The following is a 19,698-nucleotide window of genomic DNA, read 5'->3' on the forward strand; positions in this document are numbered from 1 at the left end:
CCAAGGTGCTGCGGGGATTGAGTGAGTCTCGGTCGCATATTGTTACTGGACACGGTCGAGGCGTTGCGTCAGTGTTTTCAGACGCCCGGGGATCGCTGCAGCTTGGTGGGGTCTTCAGCTTACACACAGTTACCGGCCGCAGCAGCAAAAGATGAACGGAGCTCTGGGAAAGGTAACGTAGGTTCCACGCACGCTGGGCGCGGCGGAGGTGGTGGGGAGAGTAGAGCTGGGAGGTGGCAGCCCGGCTATCACCGCCTCTGCAGACATCCGGGTATGAGACACCGGCGAGAACAAGGCTCTCCCGGCAGCACACGCGGCGCCTTGTGGTCAAGGGTTGTGTTCCCTCCACTCCTTCCCGGGCTCACTCGGAGGCGGTTACCCGTGGGCCCCGCCCCTTCCACCAGCCACCCTCGCAGCCCATTGGCCTGGAAGGAGAAGAGCCCCGCAGTGGGAATCTCGCAACCGGGATCAGTGCAGATAATCTGTCTGACCTTGTGCAGGTCATTTTATTTTTGCGCTTCCAGAGTGTTTTCTAAGTATACCATTTTGACTCCGTGACCTGATTGGGATGTGAGGCTACTTAGCGATAGAAAGAGGGTAATATACTAAATTTTTACTTAGAAAACCGTATTTAAATGCAGTAAAACCGTCTGAATCACGATAAATGCATTCCTTGCTCTTCCCTTGCCGTCTTAACAGATTTCAGTTGTGTTCTTTTGGTGGTATAATGCTGCTCAGAATAATGACTTACTTTTAGCAATTTATGTTAAAATTTTATTTTAGGCATTAATTGTAGAATACTTATGTCCATGATATATAGGTCAGCATGATCGTTGCTGTTCGTGGATCTACCAGTAGTTATCTTGCGGTGGTCCCTGAATATCTTTAGGCTTGTTTCCTTAATGGCTTAAGCCTTACTTTATGAAATAACTCACTAATATTCACCTTAGTCTAATTATGAGAATTTAGCCAGATCTGGTGAAAGGATAATAGAAAAAAAATCAGGAATTTTCAAAATTCCATTGTTAAAGATGGTCAGATTGGTGACTCCATGCTCCTGCTCTATTTGCTTTGATTCTGAGGACTGCTGAAAGGGAGGCATAAGTTTTCAAGGAATACTGTTTCCTACCATTCCATACTACAGGAGAGTCCATGTAAATGTGTCATTAGGGCATCACCTAAAGATAAAAGGGCAGATAGGGCCTCTCCAAGTCTGACTGCCTTTGTTACTATTTTATTCTTCCCCTCTGCCCTCACTTGAAGTGCCCTCACCCTTCTCATCACCTATCCAAATGCTCCATGCTTCAACACCCAGCTCAGGTCTCATCTTTTTTTTTTTTTTTAAAGATTTTATTCATTTATTTGACAGAGAGATAGAGAGCACAAGTAGGCAGAGAAGCAGGCAGAGGGAGAGGGAGAAGCAGGCTCCCCGCAGAGCAGGGAGCCGATGCGGGGCTTGATCTCAGGACCCTGGGATCATGACCTGAGCCGAAGGCAGCCGTTTAACCGACTGAGCCACCCAGGTGCCCCTCAGGTCTCATCTTTAACATAAAACCTTTCTGACTACTTTGGCTAAAGTGTTTATTTTCTGAACTACCTGGTATTATCTTTTGGCATCTAATCATATGTAGTCTTGTGACCATCTTTGTCCAGCCTGTCTGGAAGTGTTAATATTTTACATTTGTAAGAAAAACCCAGGGGGGTGCCTGGATGGCTCAGTTGGTTAGGTGTCTGCCTTCGGCTCAGGTCATGGTCTGGAGTCCTGGGGTCAAGCCCCAGGTCAGATTCCCATGGGGAGCCTGCTTCTCCCTCTCCCTCTGCTGCTCCTCCTGCTTGTGCTCTCTCTCAAATAAATAAATAAAATCTTAAAAAAAAAAAACCCAGGGGATTTGCATCAGACCTGGGTTCTATATCTTGCTATGTATATGACTTTAAGTGGGTAGGTGGGTTATTTGACCTCTCTGTGCTTCAGTTTCTTATCTGTAAAATGCAGATGATAATGCCATCATTAGAATCGTTGTAACAATTATAGAAGATAATGTAAATAATAGTACTTGTAAGGTGTGAAGGACTATATATGCAGGAATATGAATATTATTTTTTCTTTTTTAGGAATATGAATATTATTATACAGTTTATATACTGCTTTCATTTTCATAATTTCATTTGATTTTCATAGGCACAACAAATGAAATGGAAGCTACTGGCACAGTGTTTGGTACATAATAGTTCTCAGATGTCCTACTGAATGCCTGAATTAATGAATGCTTTTTTTTTTTATAGGTCAACAGCCATTTAAGTGAGCCATAGAGCTGAGACTGGAGCCTATTGTTTCTGTCTCTCCTAAGACCCCACTGCTTTTCCTTTTTTGAGTATTTCACATTTCATTAATTTGGTAATCTTGGTTTTCCTCATCTGTGAAATGAGGAATGAAAACCTTCCTTGACCTTCCAAGTTGCCAATCCTTCCCTTTCCTATACAGCCCATTACACTGATCTCACATTGCAATGTAATAAATAATTTGCACATCTTCTGTCTTTACTAGAAAGATTTGAGGGTAGGCAACTATATATTTTTTTATATGTATATGTACCCAACCTACAGTGTACTTGGCCTAAAGTAGGTACCTGATAAATATTGAGTGAATCAGTGACTGAACAAAAGTTGACATTACATGTAAGTACATGCTAGAGCTGGGACTAGAACTTCAAACTCTTAACTCAGTACTCTTTCCTTGAGAGCCCAAGAGGTTTTTAGCTTACAGTCCTTTCACATTTTAAATGAATGAAAAGCCCAGCTTTACTGGAATAAAACTGGGTTTATCACATACTTCTTTGGCTCAGCAGAAGTAGTAAGTAGAAGTAGTGTTAAGACCATAATGCTGATATTCATCAAATCTCAGAAAACATACTGATCAATCAAGATGGCAGGATAATGTCTGTGGAAGTCAGAACGCACCAGGGAATGAGTAATGACTCACCTGATGAGTTACTTTACACAGAAAATGGATGGTCCTGGAGTATTTAGCTTAGGTCTGGATGTCACTCACCCTGAGATAACTGTTCTTTCCTCAGGGTTTACCATACCTCTGAACCACAGGATATGGTTAAGGGAGGGGAGCTCAACTGTGGCCTAGAAATACAATTTAATCTGCAATTAAATCAGATACTAAAAGACTTTGTCATTATGTGTGCAATATGCTTAACCTAATATTGGCCAGCATAAAAGGCAGGGAAAGCAACAAGGAGCCCTGGGAGACAGCCATCATACCTTGGCCAGTACTTCCCCTCTCTGGAGTTAGAGCAGCTCACAAAAGGTATGTCAGAAGGAGCAACCTTGGGGACTGATCTCATAGTGAGATGTTTTCAGGTGAAAACACTGAAGTCTGACATAGAGCAGAGTTCATGTGAGCAAACTGCAGTGAGGACTGAAGCAAATGACAAACCAACAGACATGCATTAGGAGGACATAAGATGTGAAATAGGAGTACACAAATTTCAGGGTGCATAGAAGGTCAGGGAGTCCAGGAGCCGAGGAAAATGGTCAAGAAGTTGGCTATATCCTGGTCACTATTAGATGTAAATTCTGCAGGACAGGGATATTTTACTATTTTGTTTATGGTTTTACCTTCAACACCTGTCACACAAGGGTAAATATTGTTTAATAAATGAGCTGAACGATCACCACCATTATCATCACTGCTACCAATTTGATCATTAATGATGTGCCTTGCACTTGCTAAGTCCTTTTCATATATTAACATATATTGTATCAAGAATTCTATGAGGTAAATATTTTTATAACCTCTTGAAAGATAAGGAGTGGCACCTGGATGGCTTGGTTGAGTGTCCAACTCTTGGTTTGGGCTCTGGTCATGATCTAGGGGTTGTGGGATCGAGCCCCTCGTCAGGCTCTATGCTCAGTGGGGGAGTCTGCTTGGGATTCTGTCTCTCTTCTCTCTCTGCCCCACCCAGAGTAAATAAATAAATCTTAAAAAAAATAAAGCTTAAGTAAGTGAGGTTTGGAGGGATTTATTAATTCAATCAGGAGATATTTACTGACCACCCACAGTGTGCCAGAGAGTATGGTAGATGTTGGGATGTAGCAGTTTCCTGTCTTTATGGAGCTTGTATTCGTAGCAAAAGAGACAGGCTAATTAAACATATAACTACTTAACTAATTGTGATAAATGCCACAAAAGAAATATTCTGGGTGCTATGTGAGTGTGTAACAGCAGGATCCAAGTAAGTCTGAGCAGTAAGGAAAGTTTTCTTGAGGATGCTACATGACTAAGACGTGAAGAATGATAGAATTTAAACAGAGAGAGTATGTGCAGAGGCCCCGAAATGAGAACATATTTGAAGTTCCAGAGGTCCCAGAAGAAATTGGGAGGGAGAGAAGCAGTGGGGCTTGGATCGAGGGAGAGTATGCAGAGAAATATGGGGATGAGACCTGGGGAGATGGTAGGGGATTGGACTTAACATTTTAGGTAACCACAGGTATTTCTAAACAATTTAGCCCTGGAGGAAGGTAGGATATAGGGCTTAACAAAGCTCATCTGTGGCCTAGAAATACAATCTAGCAGTTATGCTAGAAGGCCAGATATTTCTTTCTTTTCTTTCTTTTTAAAAAAATTGAGATATAATTTACGTACCATAATATTTACCCTTCTAAGATGGACAATTCAGTAGTTTTTGCTCGTCCCAATTCTGGTCATTTCATTAAATTAAATCATACGTCCGTGAGGCCAAATATTTCTTATGGGATTTGCCAAAGATCATACAACTATTAAAATGGAAGTTTTGATATTCAAACCCAGGTCTAAGTTTCATAAAGACTCAGTGCAAAGACAGACTCTGACAGTCAACATATTAAACATATTAAGAAGACACTTGGCCAAAGGGAAAACTGTAAACAAAAGCAATCTTAAAAGAACTTAGGAAAAGATCAGCTAGAACACCACTAGCCAGCTGTGTACTTCAGGCAGATTAATTCACCTTTCCGAGCTTTGGTTTCCCCACAGTAAAATGGGGGTAGAAAAACCTACCTCACAGAATGGTTGTGAGGATTAGAGGAAATGGTGTTTGGGTGCCTGGGTGGCTCAGTCAGTTAAGCGTCTGCCTTCAGCTCAGGTCATGATCCCAGAGTCCTGGGATCGAGTTCCGCATCGGGTTTTCTCTCTCCCTTTGCCTGCTGCCCCCCTCCCCGCCCCCCCCCCGTGCTCTCTCTCTGTCAGATAAATAAATAAAATCTTTTAAAAAATAAAAAAAATAAAGGAAATAAAGGAAATGTTTGGCAGATAGCAGGTACTCAACAGATGGTAGGATTATTGATGCTATTATTATTAGCATATGAATTTCACTAATTGGTATTACTCTTTGGAGAGGTAATGTGGTAGAATGGAAGACATGGGCTTTGGATTCAGTCAGCCTTGGGTTTGAATTCTTGGCACCTCTTATCAACCTCTAACTTTGGACAATTTTCCTAAGCCTCTGTTTTTTCCTCTATAAAATAGAGGCAGTTATCTCAATTATGCCTCTGTCAGAGGATTAGTGTAAAGATGAACTGAAATAGTGTGTGTAAAGTGATGAGCACAAAGGGTATACTCAATAAGTGATAGTAACTGCTATTTTATTTTTTTCTTTAAATTTTTTATTGTTATGTTAATCACCATACATTACATCATTAGTTTTTGATGTAGTGTTCCATGATTCACTGTTTGTGCATAACACCCAGTGCTCCACGCAGAACGTGCCCTCTTTAATACCCATAGTAACTGCTATTTTAAATATTTGTTAATGCACAAATGTACTCTGTTAATACTTATAAAACATTTGCCTGCCTCATGGGTCCCTGACTCACTACTGTCTCCACTCACCTGGGGCTGAGGGGTGTGAAGCTAGTCCGACGGCAGAGATTTGGCCCCATGACTTCAGTCTTTGGTAGCTGTGCAGTCCTGCTGTTCTTGGCTCCCGAGCTCATGGCACAAGTGTTTTTGTAACCCACTGCGGCAGCTGTGTCCTCATTCATTCATTCACTAGCATCCCCATCCTGTTCTATTTGCTGCAGGGCTATAGCTGCTCTTCATTTGCTGACTGGGAGGAGCGGGTATTTGTGGATATAGTCCCAAAATAGATTACTTTTGTTCTGATAAATAATGCCGAGCACTGCAGGGAAGTGGAAGCGCATTTCCCAGAGCTGAAAGGGAGAGTTCACACCGCAATTTGAATGTCTTCCAGAAAGTTGTCAACCCTTAAGCCTGGCTTTTAGATAATTAAATCCTTTGCTTTTGTAGAGACTCAGAGATCTGAGTGATTAAAGTGAGGAAAAAATCAGTGTTATCTAGATCTTTCTTCCCATTCAATTCCTCTTCTGTATGAAGTGACCCACTTAAGAATATATTCTGGGGGTGCCTGGAGGGTGGAATTGGTTAAGCATCTGACTCTTGGTTTTGGCTCAGACCCTCTCCCTGTGCCCTGCCCCCCACTTGCGTGCATGCTTTCTCTATTTCAGATAAATAAATAAATGTTTTTAAAAAAAATGGGGGCAGGGGAAGGGAACAGTTTGAGCAAATTTAGGAAAAGTCTAGAGAATGTGAGGTCATGAAGATTGGAAAGGATATGAATAGATGGAAGGAAGGGCAAAATGCATAGGCAATCCTAAAAACTGCAATTAAATCAGATACCAAAAGACTTTGTAATTATGTGTGCAGTATGTTTAACCTAATATTGGCCAGCATAAAAGGCAGGAAAGGCAACAAGGAGCCCCGGGAGACAGGAGTTCCAGCCTCTAGCCAGCATGCCTTGGCCAGTACTTCTCTTCTCTGGAGTTAGAGCAGATGAGTCTAAGGTTCCTCCAGGCCCGAGATCTATCAAGCATGACAAACAGAATAGAGATGAGTGAACAGAATATAGATATTTTAAAAGATTTATTTATTTATTTTAGAGAGAGAGGAAGAGAGAGAGAAAGTGAGCGTGTGTTGGGGGAGGGGCAGAGGGACAAGGAAAGAGAGAATCTCAAGCCAACTCCCTTAGCTGTCATCCCCACCAGCTCAGACTCTACAGCTCTAGGCAACCACTAATCTACTTTCTCTATAGATTTGCCTGTTATGGGTATTTCATATAAATGGAGTCATACAATATTTGGCTCTTGGTAACTGGCTTCTTTCACTTAGCATAATATTTTCAAAGTTTGTCTTTGTTGTTACATTTTGTTTTTATATTTCCTTTAATATTCAATAGAGCAGTTGGCATATAATAGCCCTTTTAAAAAGAAAATTTATTTTAGAATAGATTATTTATTTATTAAAATATTTTATTTACTTATTTGTCGGAGAGACAGAGAACGCACACCCACAAGCAGGGGGAGTGGCAGGCAGAGGAAGAAGCAGTCTGCCCTCGGAGCAGTGAGCCCAATGCAGGACTCGATCCTAGGACGCTGGGATCATGACCTGAGCTGAAGGAGAAGCTAACTGAGCCACCCAGGCGTCCCTAGAATAGTTTTAGAATTACAGATAAGTCGCAGAAATAGTACAGAGAATTCCCATATACCTCACATCTAGTTTTCCCTATTGCTACCTTACATTAGTATGGTAGACTTTTCATAATTAATGAACTGATATTGATATATTATTAATTAAAGCCCATACTTTATTCATATTTCTCTCATTTTTAAAAATCTAATGTCATTTTTCTGTTCCAGGATTCCATCCAGGATATTATATTACATTTAGTCATCATGTCTCCTTAGGCTTCTCTTGTCTGTGACAGTTTCTCAGACTTTCTTTTGTTTTTGTGTAATAGGATTTTAACAGGTACATGTTGAAGGGATTTAAATTGTTACCCTTAGAGGACAGGATTTTATCTTCATGTCATGGAGCCTTAGGACATCTAGTATTTATTATCTAGTTGCTTTATAAAAAGACCTCTATATTTAATAAAACACTCCCATAGGAAAGCTATACCACTGATGTTTCGAGTGCAGCCGGGTGGAGTGAGTTTGAAAGAGTGGGATTGGGGGGAACTTAGGGAGGGAAGCTGCCCCTGCTACTGCCTCCTCTCATTATTACTGTTTTGTTGATATTGGTGTCATTATTATTATTGAGACAGTGCACTGTAACAGAGGCATAGCCTTTGGAGTAAAACAGTCCTCTTTAGTCACTTATTAGCTATAATTTCTCGGAATATAAACTCTGTGGGCCTCAGTTGTCTTACCTGTAAAATTGTCTTGCAGTGTTTGAGAATTAGGAAAGAGTAAAGTCCCTTGCATGGTGCCTGTGCTTGGCAGATGCATAATTGTTGATTGGTAGTAGAAAAAAATAGATCACATTGGAAAAGGAAAATAAGGTAAAAAACAACAACAAGAAGGCAGCATGGAAGGGGTACTTCTGTTTTTTAGCATTTTCTGTAGTGGGTGGAGTAAGAGCAAAGATGACCTTGGTTTGCCTACATGTTCAGTATTAACTGAAGGATAGCTTCTTTGCTAGAAAAGAGGCTTTGGGTCCTTTTTGGTTTGTGTACTTTGGGTTTCTAGCCTTTTTTTGAAGAAGTGCTTGGAAGGCTATGAATAATTAAAATTGTCCTAACATGGCTATTTTGCTGTAGATGCTGTGTCTGAGGAACGATACCATTTTTAAGCAAGCCTTTTCTCTCTTAAGGTAAGGATATTAATAACAGTGGTTAAATATAGCTAATATTTGCAATCTGCTAGGTAGTTTACCCAGCATTTTTCTTTCATCATCTCCACTTGCATGTCTACTAAGCATCTCAAACATTAACTCCCCCGCCATCTTGCTGTTTCCCCATTCTCAGTAAATGACAACTCCATTCATCTAGTTGCCCAGGCCAAAGTCCTTGGAGTCATCCTTAACACTGTTACTTCTGTCACTCTACATCCAATTCTTTAACAAATCCTCTCAGCTCTACCTTTGAAATATATACAGAATCAAACCATTTCTCAGCTCCAGTGTCAGGTCTCTCTCTGTTTTGCTAAACTCCTTCTAATCTTTACTATCATCATTCTGCCTCCTACCTGATGCCCCTGCTTTTACTTTTCTCTTCTGTCCTTCACACTAAAATCAGAGTGTTCTTTTTATTTTTTATTTTTAAAAACTTTTAAAGATTTTATTTATTCACTTGAGAGAGCGCAAGAGAGAGAGAGAGAGAGTGTGAGCACGAGCGGGGGAGAGGCAGAAGGAGAGGGAGCAGCAGACTCCCCGCTGAGCAGGGAGCCCAATGCGGGGGTCAGTCCCAGGATCCTGGGGTCACAACCTGAGCCAAAAGCAGACATTTAACCGACTGAGCCACCCAGGCACCCCTGGAATGATTATTTTTAAAATAATCAAGTTAAAAAAAATAATCATTTTAGTTTATGTCACTTCTCTCTCAGAACTCTCCAGTGGTCTCCCGTCTTACTCAAAATAAAATCTATAGAAAGGAAAATAAAATAAGATGAAAATTGAGAGGGAGGCAAACCATAAGAGATGCTAACTCTAGGAAACAAACTGAAGGTTACTGGAGGGGAGGTAGGGGGGATGGGGTAATTGGGTGATGAGAATTAAGGAGAGCATGTGATGTAATAAGCACTGAGTGTTATATGCAACTGATGAATCACTAAATTCTACTTCTGAAACTAATAAAATAAATAAAATCTACACTCCTTACCATATTCTACAAGGCTTTACACAATCTGTTCCCTCATCTGTGTACTACTACTTACTCAGCTTTAGTATACTGACTCCCTTTCTAGTCCTTGAGGACACTCCTACCCCAGGATCTTTGCCCATTCTTTCCTTAGATATCCATATGGCTCAGGGTGCCTGCCTGGCTCAGTCAGTAGAGCATGCAACTCTTAATTTTGGAGTCATGAGTTTAAGGCCTGTGTTGGGTGTGGAGCCTACTTAAAATTTGGGGGCACCTGGGTGGCTCAGTCAGTTGAACGTGAGACTCTTGATTTTGGCTCAGGTCTTGATCTCAGGGTCATGAGATTGAGCCCCACGTCTGGTTCCATGCTCAGCACGGAGTCTGCTTGTCCCTCTCCCTCTGCTCCTGCCCCCGTGTGCTCGCTCTCGTGCACACACATGCTCTCTCTCTCTCAAATAAATACATCTTTAAACAAAATAAAAAAAAATGATATCCATATGGCTTGACCCCCCCTTACTTCATTCAGGTTTGTGCCCAGATGTCATCTCATTAGAGAGGTCTTCCCCGACTACCCTATGTAAAATAGTGCCCCCTCCCCCATCAATCTTTATTCCCTTACCTTACTTTATTTTTCTTTGTTGCAGGTATCACCACCTGAGACATTCTGTAAAGATGTATATGTAAAGTTATTTAAATTGTCTTCCCTACCTGCCTCCTAGAATATAAGCATCACATAGCTAAGGATTTTGTTAGTCTAGTTTACTGCTGTATCCTTAGAGCCTAGAATGCTGCCTGGCACATAGTAGGCATTTAATAAATATTTGTTTAATGAGTGAATAGATCCTCATAGTGACCTGCTGAAACGGGTGATATTATCTTAATTTTATACATAAATAACTGAGGTCCAGCGAGGTAAATTAATTGCTCTAAGATGACATAGCTAATATGAGTTGGAATTAGAATTCAAACGCAGGTTTTTTTCCCACTGCCTTGCTTATACAGTTTGCTACTCCTCACTGTTTTACTCTCAATGGTAATGAAAGGCATTTGGTAGTTTATTTCTCGATTCAGCAGATAATCACTGAGTGTCTTACATGTGGCAGCCATATGATATAAAACAATGAATTGTTTATCTCCCTGGACTGCATGGCACCCATGAGTCTGCATGATTTCCTTCTTTTTTTTTTTTTTTAAAGATTTTATTCATTTATTCATGAGAGACAGAGAGAGAGAGGGAGGCAGAGGGAGAAGCAGGCTCCCAAGGAGCAGGGAGCCCGATGCGGGACTTGATCCCAGGACCCTGGGATCATGCCCCGAGCCGAAGGCAGACGCTCAACCATCTGAGCCACCCAGGCGCCCTGAGTCTGCATGATTTCTTTAATCCTTTACATTTATTGAAGCCTCTCTCCTACTATTCCTTTACATCATAATTTATTTTCCCCATCATTGGTCAGTCAACTATTCAATAAGTACTTACTATAGCACCACGCTTACTTACTATAGAACCATTTTACATGTTCTCTCTAATTTTTACAAAAATATACAGGACAAATATAGATAACATCATTTTACAAAAGAGGAAACTGGCTCAGAGAGTTTAAGATAGATTCAGTCCCATGAGATTATACTATTATTATCTGCATTTTAAAGATGAGATAACTGAGTTACAGAGATATAAAAGAACTTGCCGAAGGTCACAATTTGGAAATGGTACAGTCAGCATTTAATCACAGATCTGCTTGTCTCCAAGTTGTGCCACAATTTAGTTTCAGAAGTTCTGCAGGATGCTGAACTAAAATACTCTGATAACCTAGTGAGTCAAACAGCGCCGTATTATTCTCCTCCATATTCTTTGACTTCTGTATTCAGTCTGGCTCTCATTGCTGTTCCTTCCTCTCTACCCTCCTTGTAAGCCTCTTCAAAAACCACCTCACTGGTTCTCTTGCCTCAGTCTCACCTCTTCCCATTCATTGCTCACCTGCTGCCAGGGTTAACTTCCTAAAACCTAAACTTGATCATAGCACTCCTATGCTTAAAATCTGCTAGGAGCTTCCCACTGCCTATACAGAGTAAACACCAAACTCCTTAGCACAGCGTATGAGGTTCTTATAACCTGGCCCTTGATTACCTCTTTCACCAACCTCCCTTTTCCCTGCTGCTTCAGTTCCGCTCACATCCAGCTGGTTGCCCTGAACATTACCACTTTCATACCTCTGCCTAGAATGCTTTTCCTTAAGACTAAATAATCAAGAACAGTTCTGCATTTTTAAAACTTAGGTCAAACGGTGTTACTCCCCCGATGGAAATGACCACACCTTACTTTGTGTTCTACCAAATCTTGTACAAGTTTTTGTTCTGGATCAGCACTAGATTATGGATCACATTTGTTTACATATCTCTCTCCTAAATTGACCATAAATGCAGACATTTTACTTATTTTTGCATCCTCAGGATGTCTGGCACATAATAGGCACTTAATAATGTTTATGGAAAGAGGGAAAGGAAGGAATAAGGAAATATCTAGCATTGACTTCACCTTAATGAGAAGCATACAAGTTTTGGTAACTGTGTAGATTAAATATGGATTTCTAATTTTATTCAGCATACTCTTCTTTTTAGGGTCAGCACTTCAAGAGAAAATCCCATCTGTTCTGCAGGTATGTGGTTATTTCCTGATATGGTCTGCTAGCTTTAAGTGACCCTCTAACACTGTAATAATTTTGTCTAAAAAGATTCTTAACATGTCTCTGAGAAGAGTGGCTGGGACCACATTCCACCCCTCACATGGAATAGGACAAGGGCAGGAATGTAAAGTGGTGGTTAAGAGCAAGAGCTCTTTAGTAAAGTTTGGTTCCCAGCTCTACCACATACTTAACTCCGTGACCTTTGGCTACCTCTCCATACCTTGCTTTCCTCACTTAAAACAATGAGGATAATTACAGTACAAATTACAGTGAATTTAAAGGTTCGATGAGGTATGGGCGCCTCAGTGGCTCAGTTGGTTAGGTGACTGCCTTCGGCTCAGGTCATGATCCTGGAGTCCCAGGATTGAGTCCCACATCAGGCTCCCTGCTCAGCGGCGAGTCTGCTTCTCCCTCTGACCCTCCCCCTCTCATGTGCTCTCTCTCTCTCTCAAATAAATAAAATCTGTAAAAAAAAATAAAGATTCAGTGAGGTAAAATACATTAAGTTAGTTATTATAGTTATAATTGCTACTATTTCAGACTTCTCTTTTATGCCCATTATCTACTAGGCAAGGGCTTTTCATGTAGTATTTTGTCCAAAATGAATGTCCATTCAATCTGATTTAACTCCATGAATTTCAGTCTGTTTCAACCCAGTTACTTGCCCTGTCTGCTTTGTCTATTACGTGAGAAATTTCAAAATAGTTGTTTGATTTTTTTTTAAGATTTTATTTATTTATTTGACAGAGAGAGACACAGAGAGAGAGGGAACACAAGCAGGGGGAGCGGGAGAGGGAGAAGCAGGCTTCCCGCCAAGCAGGGAGCCCTATGTGGGGCTCGATCACAGGACCCTGGGATCATGACCTGAGCCGAAGGCAGACGCTTAACTGACTGAGCCACCCAGGCGCCCCTAGTTGCTTGATTTTAATGACGTCTGTCATTTGCCTAAAGAGTATCAGAGGAGGGGTGCCTGGGTGGCTCAGTCGTTAAGCATCTTGATCAGGTCAGGTCATGATCCTCGGGTTCTGAGATCGAGTCCCACATGGGGCTCCTTGCTCAGCAGGGAGTCTGCTTCTCCCTCTCCCTTTACCCCTCCTCCCCACTGGTTACTTTCGCTGTCTTTCTCTCTCTAAAATAAATAAAATCTTGGAAAAAAAAAACAGTTTCAAAGGGAAAGGAATGGGAAACAAGAAGGAGACTAATGGGGTGGGGGAATGGGTTAGCCTGGTGATGGCTATGAAGGAGGGCACATATTGCATGGAGCACTGGATGTTATACGCAAACGATCATGGAACACTACATCAAAAACTAATGATGTGGGACGCCTGGGTGGCTCAATCGTTAAGCGTCTGCCTTCGGCTCAGGTCATGATCCCAGGGTCCTGGGATCAAGCCCCACATTGGGCTCCCTGCTCAGCAGGAAGTCTGCTTCTCCCTCTCCCACTCCCCCTCCTTGTGTTGCCTCTCTCGCTGTGTCTCTCTCTGTCAAATAAATAAACAAAATCTTTGGGCGCCTGGGTGGCTCAGATGGTTGGGCGTCTGCCTTCGGCTCAGGTCATGATCCCAGGGTCCTGGGATCGAGCCCCACATCGGGCTCCCTGCTAGGTGGGGGGCCTGCTTCTCCCTCTGCCTCTGCCTCTCTCTCTCGCTCTCTGACTCTCATGAATAAATAAATAAAACATTTAAAAAAATAAAAATAAAAAATCTTTAAAAAAACAAAAAACAAAAAACTAATGATGTACTGTATGGTGACCAACATAACATAATAAAAACAAACAAACAAAAAACAACAAAAAAGAAGGAAACTAACATTTACTGAGTGCCTCATATTTGCCAGGCAGTACAGAAGAGGTTTTACATCTGTTAATTTTTCAGAAGATGGCAACAGTATGTAGAGCATCACCATTTCTACCAGCCCCAAAGCCCAGAATCTCAAAATATGGGCTTCTTTTTACTTATTCATTCTCCCCACAAACATTTATTATACGAGGATGTATTTTAGGTGCTGGGGATACGAAATTGAGAGGATACAGTCCTTGCCTTTTGGAGGCTTATAGTCTTAAAAGAATGTTTTCCCCAAGAACACTAGTGATGAACACCCGCCATTTAGATTCAACTGTTGTTGACATTTTGCTTTCTCTATTGGGCATCATGATACCCACCTTTAAATACTTCAGTATGCATTTTTAGAAATAAGGACTTTCTCTACATCTGTTAAAGAACCACAATACCATGATCTCACTCAAGAAAATTAATAGTAATGCTCCCATATCATCTCATACTCTATCCATTTCCATAATCATTCCCAAAAATGTCTTCTGTGGGTGTTGTTTATAACCCAAACCCAATGAAGTTTCACACTTTGTATTTCACTATTATGTCACCTTTAATCTAGTTCCACTTGTTTTTTCCTGTAACAGTGACTTTTTGATTAGGTCAGACCATTTGTCTTATAGAATGTCCTCCCTTGTTGATTTGTCTGATTATTTCCTAGTGGTGTTGCAGAACATGTTCTCCTGTCTCCTTCCTATAACCTGGAAGTTAGATCTAAAAGTTTTGAGTAGACTTAAGTTAAATCATTTAAACAAGAAAGTTTTCTAACTGACAGCCTGAACTTCATATGGCATCCTATTCAGAGATTAAAACAAAAAAAAAAACAAAAAAAAACTATGAATATCTGATTATAAAAGTGAAAAACATTCATTTTAAAGAATATGGGAAATAAACACTCAGATACACACACACAAGAAGCTGAAGAAGACAGAAATTAAAAATCGCCTGTAATCATACCATCCAGAGATTATTGTTTAACATTTTGTTGTATATCCTAACAGGTCTTTTTTTAGGCATTTATATTTCTCTCTCCATAGATAGATAGATAGTAGGTAAGTAGGTAGATAGAGAGGTGGATATTTTTGTTTGTTTTGCAGTAATGGGAACAAATGATACATAATGTATTTTTTTTAAGCTTTATTTTAGAGAGAGAGAGTGAACTCAAGTGGGTGGGCAGAGGAGAAGGAGAGGAAGAGAATTGCAAGCTGACTACATGCTAAGCTGAGCCCTATGCAGGGCTTGATCCCATGGCCTTGAGATCACGACCTGAGCCAAAACCAAGAGTCAGACACTTAACCGGCTGTGCCACACAGGCACCCTGATATATAATGTTTTATAATCTTTTTTTTTCTTTTTACTTAATCCATGGTGAATATGTTTCTACTACAATGAAGAGATAAATATCTATATAATTATTTTGAATGTACTGCCTTAAATGGAACAGTTAGTAGGGGAAGATTTTGAGTCTGGCTTTGAACATGTTGAATTGGAGTGCCTGTGGGGAGAATATATTAAGTAGCCCACTGGATATACTGATCTTTTTTTTTTTTAAAGATTTTATTTATGTATTTGACAGAGAGAGACACAGTGAGAGAGGGAACACAAGCAGGGGGAGTGGGAGAGGGAGAAACAGGCTTCCCGCAGAGCAGGGATCCCGATGTGGGGCTTGATCCCGATGTGGGGCTCCATCCCAGGACCCTGGGATCATGACCCAAGCCGAAGGCAGACACCTAACTACTGAGCCACCAGGCGCCCCGGATATACTGATCTTGAATTCAAACATAAGTCTGGGGTGAAAGTGTAAATTTGGAAGCCATCATATTGTCGATTTTTTTGAAGTCATGGCAATGAATGAGATCATGTGAGAACAAGTAGAGAAGAGGCCCAAGGATCAGGCCCTTAGGAACTCTGGCATTTAAAAACTGGGTAGAGGGCGGGGAGGGTGGGGCTTGGATTCTCTCTCTCCCTCTGCCCCTCCCCCTGCTAGAGTGTGCATGCACTGTCTCTCTTTCACATATAAATAAATTTTTATTTAAAAAAAAACTGGGTAAAGGGTAAAAGAGATGGCTAATGAGGTTGGGAAAAAGGCGGCCAAAATGGTAAAAGAAAACCAGCATAGTAAATTTCAAAAAGTCAAAAGGAGAGTGTTTCAGGAAGAAAAGAGTGTATAGCCATATTGGAGTTATAACTGTGTGCCCCTGAGAGATCCCGAAAGATAAGAACCTAACATTTTTTAGCTTTAGCAACATGGAGGTCATTGGTGACCTTATGAAAGTAGTGTCTTGTGTAGGTGGGGTGGGGCCAGTTGTGGAAGTTAGCTTGCATTGACAAGTGAATGGGAGTTGGGGAGCTAGAAACGCTGTTACAATGTTTTCATGAAGTTTGAGTGGGAGGGGAGAGAATTGGCAGGAGGTGGAGAGGACTGTGAGGTCCAGGAAAGGTTTTCTTCTTTTTTTTTTTTTTTTAAAGATTTTTATTTATTTATTTGACAGAGAGAGAGACACAGCGAGAGAGGGAACACAAGCAGGGGGGAGTGGGAGAGGGAGAAGCAGGCTTCCTGCTGAGCAGGGAGCCTGATGCGGGGCTCGATCCCAGAACCCTGGGATCATGACCTGAGCCCAAGGCAGACTCTTAACAACTGAGCCACCCAGGCATCCCAGGAAAAGTTTTCTTTTACATTTTTTTCTCTTAATTACACTTTTTTTTTTAAAGATTTTATTTATTTGACAGAGAGAGAGATAGCGAGAGCAGGAACACAAGCAGGGGGAGTGGGAGAGGGAGAAGCAGGCTTCCCGCGGAGCAGAGAGTGGGACTCGACCCCAGGACCCTGGGATCATGACCTGAGCCGAAGGCAGATGCTTAACGACCGAGCCACCCAGGCGCCCTCTTAATTACACTTTTTATTTGGAAAGATAAAAAAATACATAAGACTGAAAAAGGATAATATGTCAAATAAACCCAGATTTGGCAATTAACTAACATTTTGCCAGATGTTCATTTTTTTTAAACATTTTATTTGTTTATTTGAGAGAGAGAGACTGTGAGCATAAGTTGGGGGAGGGGCAGAGGGAGAGGGAGAAGCATACTCCCCACTGAGCAGGGAGCCCAATGTGGGACTCAATCCCAGGACCTGGGGATCATGACCTGAGCTGAAGGGAGATACTTAACCGACTGAGCCACCCAGGTGGCCTTGTTTTGTTTTAAAAAGAGATTATGTTCAAGTGCTTTTATTCTGTGGTTTTGGTCTCATCCGTTATCCTCAACTAGAGGCAAAGTTCCTTTTGAAATGGTATGTATTCTGAGGAAAGTTTTTTTTTTAATTACTATTAAAATTATCAATTTTAAGAATTGTAAATGCATTTATAATGCATAGGATACAAAAATATAAACTGTACAAAAAGGTGTATGATGAAAAGTCAGATTTTCTGCTTCCCAGTCTTACTCCTCAGTGTTACCCACTGATAGAAATTTCTCGTATATTTTTCAAGAAGTTTTATGCAGGGACACCTGGGTGGCTCAGTCGGTTAAGCATCTGCCTTCGGCTCAGGTCATGATCCTAGGGTTCTGGGATTGAGCCCCGCATCAGGCTCCCTGCTCAGCGGGAAGCTGGCTTTTCCCTCGGCCTGCCACTCCCCCTGCTTGTGCTTTCTCTCTCTGACAAATAAATAAATAAAAGAAAAAATATATAAAAGAAGACGTTTTGAACTTACATAGTCTGTGTGTACAACTATTCTTAATGCTGGACATTTAGGTTGTTCTGAATTTTTGCTATCTCAAAAAATGCTGCAGCAACCATCTTTATACATCTTTGTGAACTTGTTCCCATACATTTGTAAGATAAATTCCTGGAATTGAAATTGCTGAGTCAATGAATTATGATTAAAAATTTGATAAGTATCATCTGATTGCCCTTCAGGGAGGTTGTATTGATTTACATTTCTATTTTCTGGTTAAAACTTTTTTTTTTTTTAAGATTTTATGTATTTGACGGGGAGAGAGTGCGCACAAGCAGGGGGAGAGGGAGAGGGAGAAGGAGGCTTCCTATGGAGCAGGGAGCCCGATGCGGGGCTTGATCCCAGGACCCTGGGATCATGACCTGAGCCGAAGGCAGACGCTTAACCAACTGAGCCACCCAGGCACCCCAAAAACTGGGTTTTATAAAACATCTTATTTTTTTGGTAGTAAAAAATTGTCTCCTAATTTGCATTTCTTGAGAGAATTTATCATCTTTCCACATTTTTATTGGCTATTTTCATTTCTTTCCTTGTAAACTGTCTGTCTGTACTTTCTGCCCATTTTTCTTTTTCTTTTTTTTTTTAAGATTTTATTTATTTAGGGCGCCTGGGTGGCTCAGTCGTTAAGTGCCTGCCTTCGGCTCAGGTCATGATCCCAGGGTCCTGGGATCGAGCCCCACATCGGGCTCCCTGCTCAGCGGGAAGCCTGCTTCTCCCTCTCCCACTCCCCCTGCTTGTATTCCCGCTCTCTCTGTGTCTCCCTCTGTCAAATAAATAAAATAAAATAAAAAGATTTTATTTATTTACTAGAGAGAGTGCGAGAGGACGAGAAAGAGTGAACAAGGTGAGGAGCAGAGGGAGAAGCAGGCTCCATGCTGAGGAGGGAGCCAGATGCGGGGCTTGATCCCGATCACGACCTGAGCTGAAGGCACTTAACCGGCTAAGCCACCCAGGCACCCCTCTGCCCATTTTTCTATTGGGTTGCTGGCTTCTTCATTTTTAATTTACAAGATTTTTTTATATAGTTTTTTTTTAAAGATTTTATTTATTTGAGAGAGAGGATGAGAGAGAGCACGAGAGGGAAGAGGGTCAGAGGGAGAAGCCGACTCCCCGCTGAGCAGGGACCCCCCCCCCCCCGACTTGGGACTCGATCCAGGGACTCCAGGATCATGACCTGAGCCAAAGGCAGTCGCTCAACCAACTGAGCCACCAAGGCGCCCCTATAGTTTTTATATATTAAGGAAATTAGCATTTTTCTGTTATCTCTGCTTTGCATTGCTTCTAGTCTTTGTCTTTTTGTGTTTTTTGTTGAAAAGAAGTTTTATGTTTTTATAAAGCTAAGTTTATTAATCTTTGATTTCTAGATTTTGTTTCTTGCTTAGCAAGATGTCTTCCAAGATTAGTTTAAAAAATCCTTCATGTTATCTTCTGGTATTTTTTTTCCCTTTATATATGTGATGCATCTGGAATGAGAAGTGAGTAGAGATGCAGTTTTTTCCCCCAAATGGGTCGTTAATTGTTTCAACATTTATTGAAACATCCATCTTTTCCCCTTAGGTTTGAGAACGTCACCTTTATCATATATAAGTTTCCATATAGATCTGGGATTATTTTAATTTTGTTTTTTCAATTGATTTGTCTGTATATTTGATGCCATTACTAACCTTTTTTAATACTATTGGTTACTATAATTTTGTAGTATATTTTAGTATTTGAGAGCTACTTAAATCTGAGGGTTTTTTTGGTTTTATTTTGTTTCTAAAGTTGGGATCAGGGTGCCTGGGTGGCTCAGTTGTTAAGCATCTGC

The 19,698-nt window shown here is 41.1% G+C and overlaps 1 protein-coding gene across 1 annotated transcript in view; it reads left to right on the forward strand.

Annotated features, from left to right (window-relative positions):
• Window positions 1–245: 245 nt before the first annotated feature.
• MRPL48 (mitochondrial ribosomal protein L48) overlaps window positions 246–19,698 on the forward strand; it is a 54,767-nt gene continuing 35,314 nt past the window's right edge. The window contains exons 1-4 of the mRNA XM_073879686.1: window positions 246–500; window positions 8,604–8,656; window positions 10,286–10,321; window positions 12,261–12,298. Of these exons, the coding sequence (XP_073735787.1) occupies window positions 8,604–8,656; window positions 10,286–10,321; window positions 12,261–12,298 (127 nt within the window). The 5' untranslated portion in view covers window positions 246–500. The remainder of the gene's footprint in view (window positions 501–8,603; window positions 8,657–10,285; window positions 10,322–12,260; window positions 12,299–19,698) is intronic.

This window comes from Callorhinus ursinus, unplaced genomic scaffold, assembly GCF_003265705.2.
Source record: "Callorhinus ursinus isolate GAN/ISIS: 27379988/994484 unplaced genomic scaffold, GSC_fseal_2.0 scaffold35, whole genome shotgun sequence".
Taxonomy (NCBI): Eukaryota; Metazoa; Chordata; class Mammalia; order Carnivora; family Otariidae; genus Callorhinus; species Callorhinus ursinus.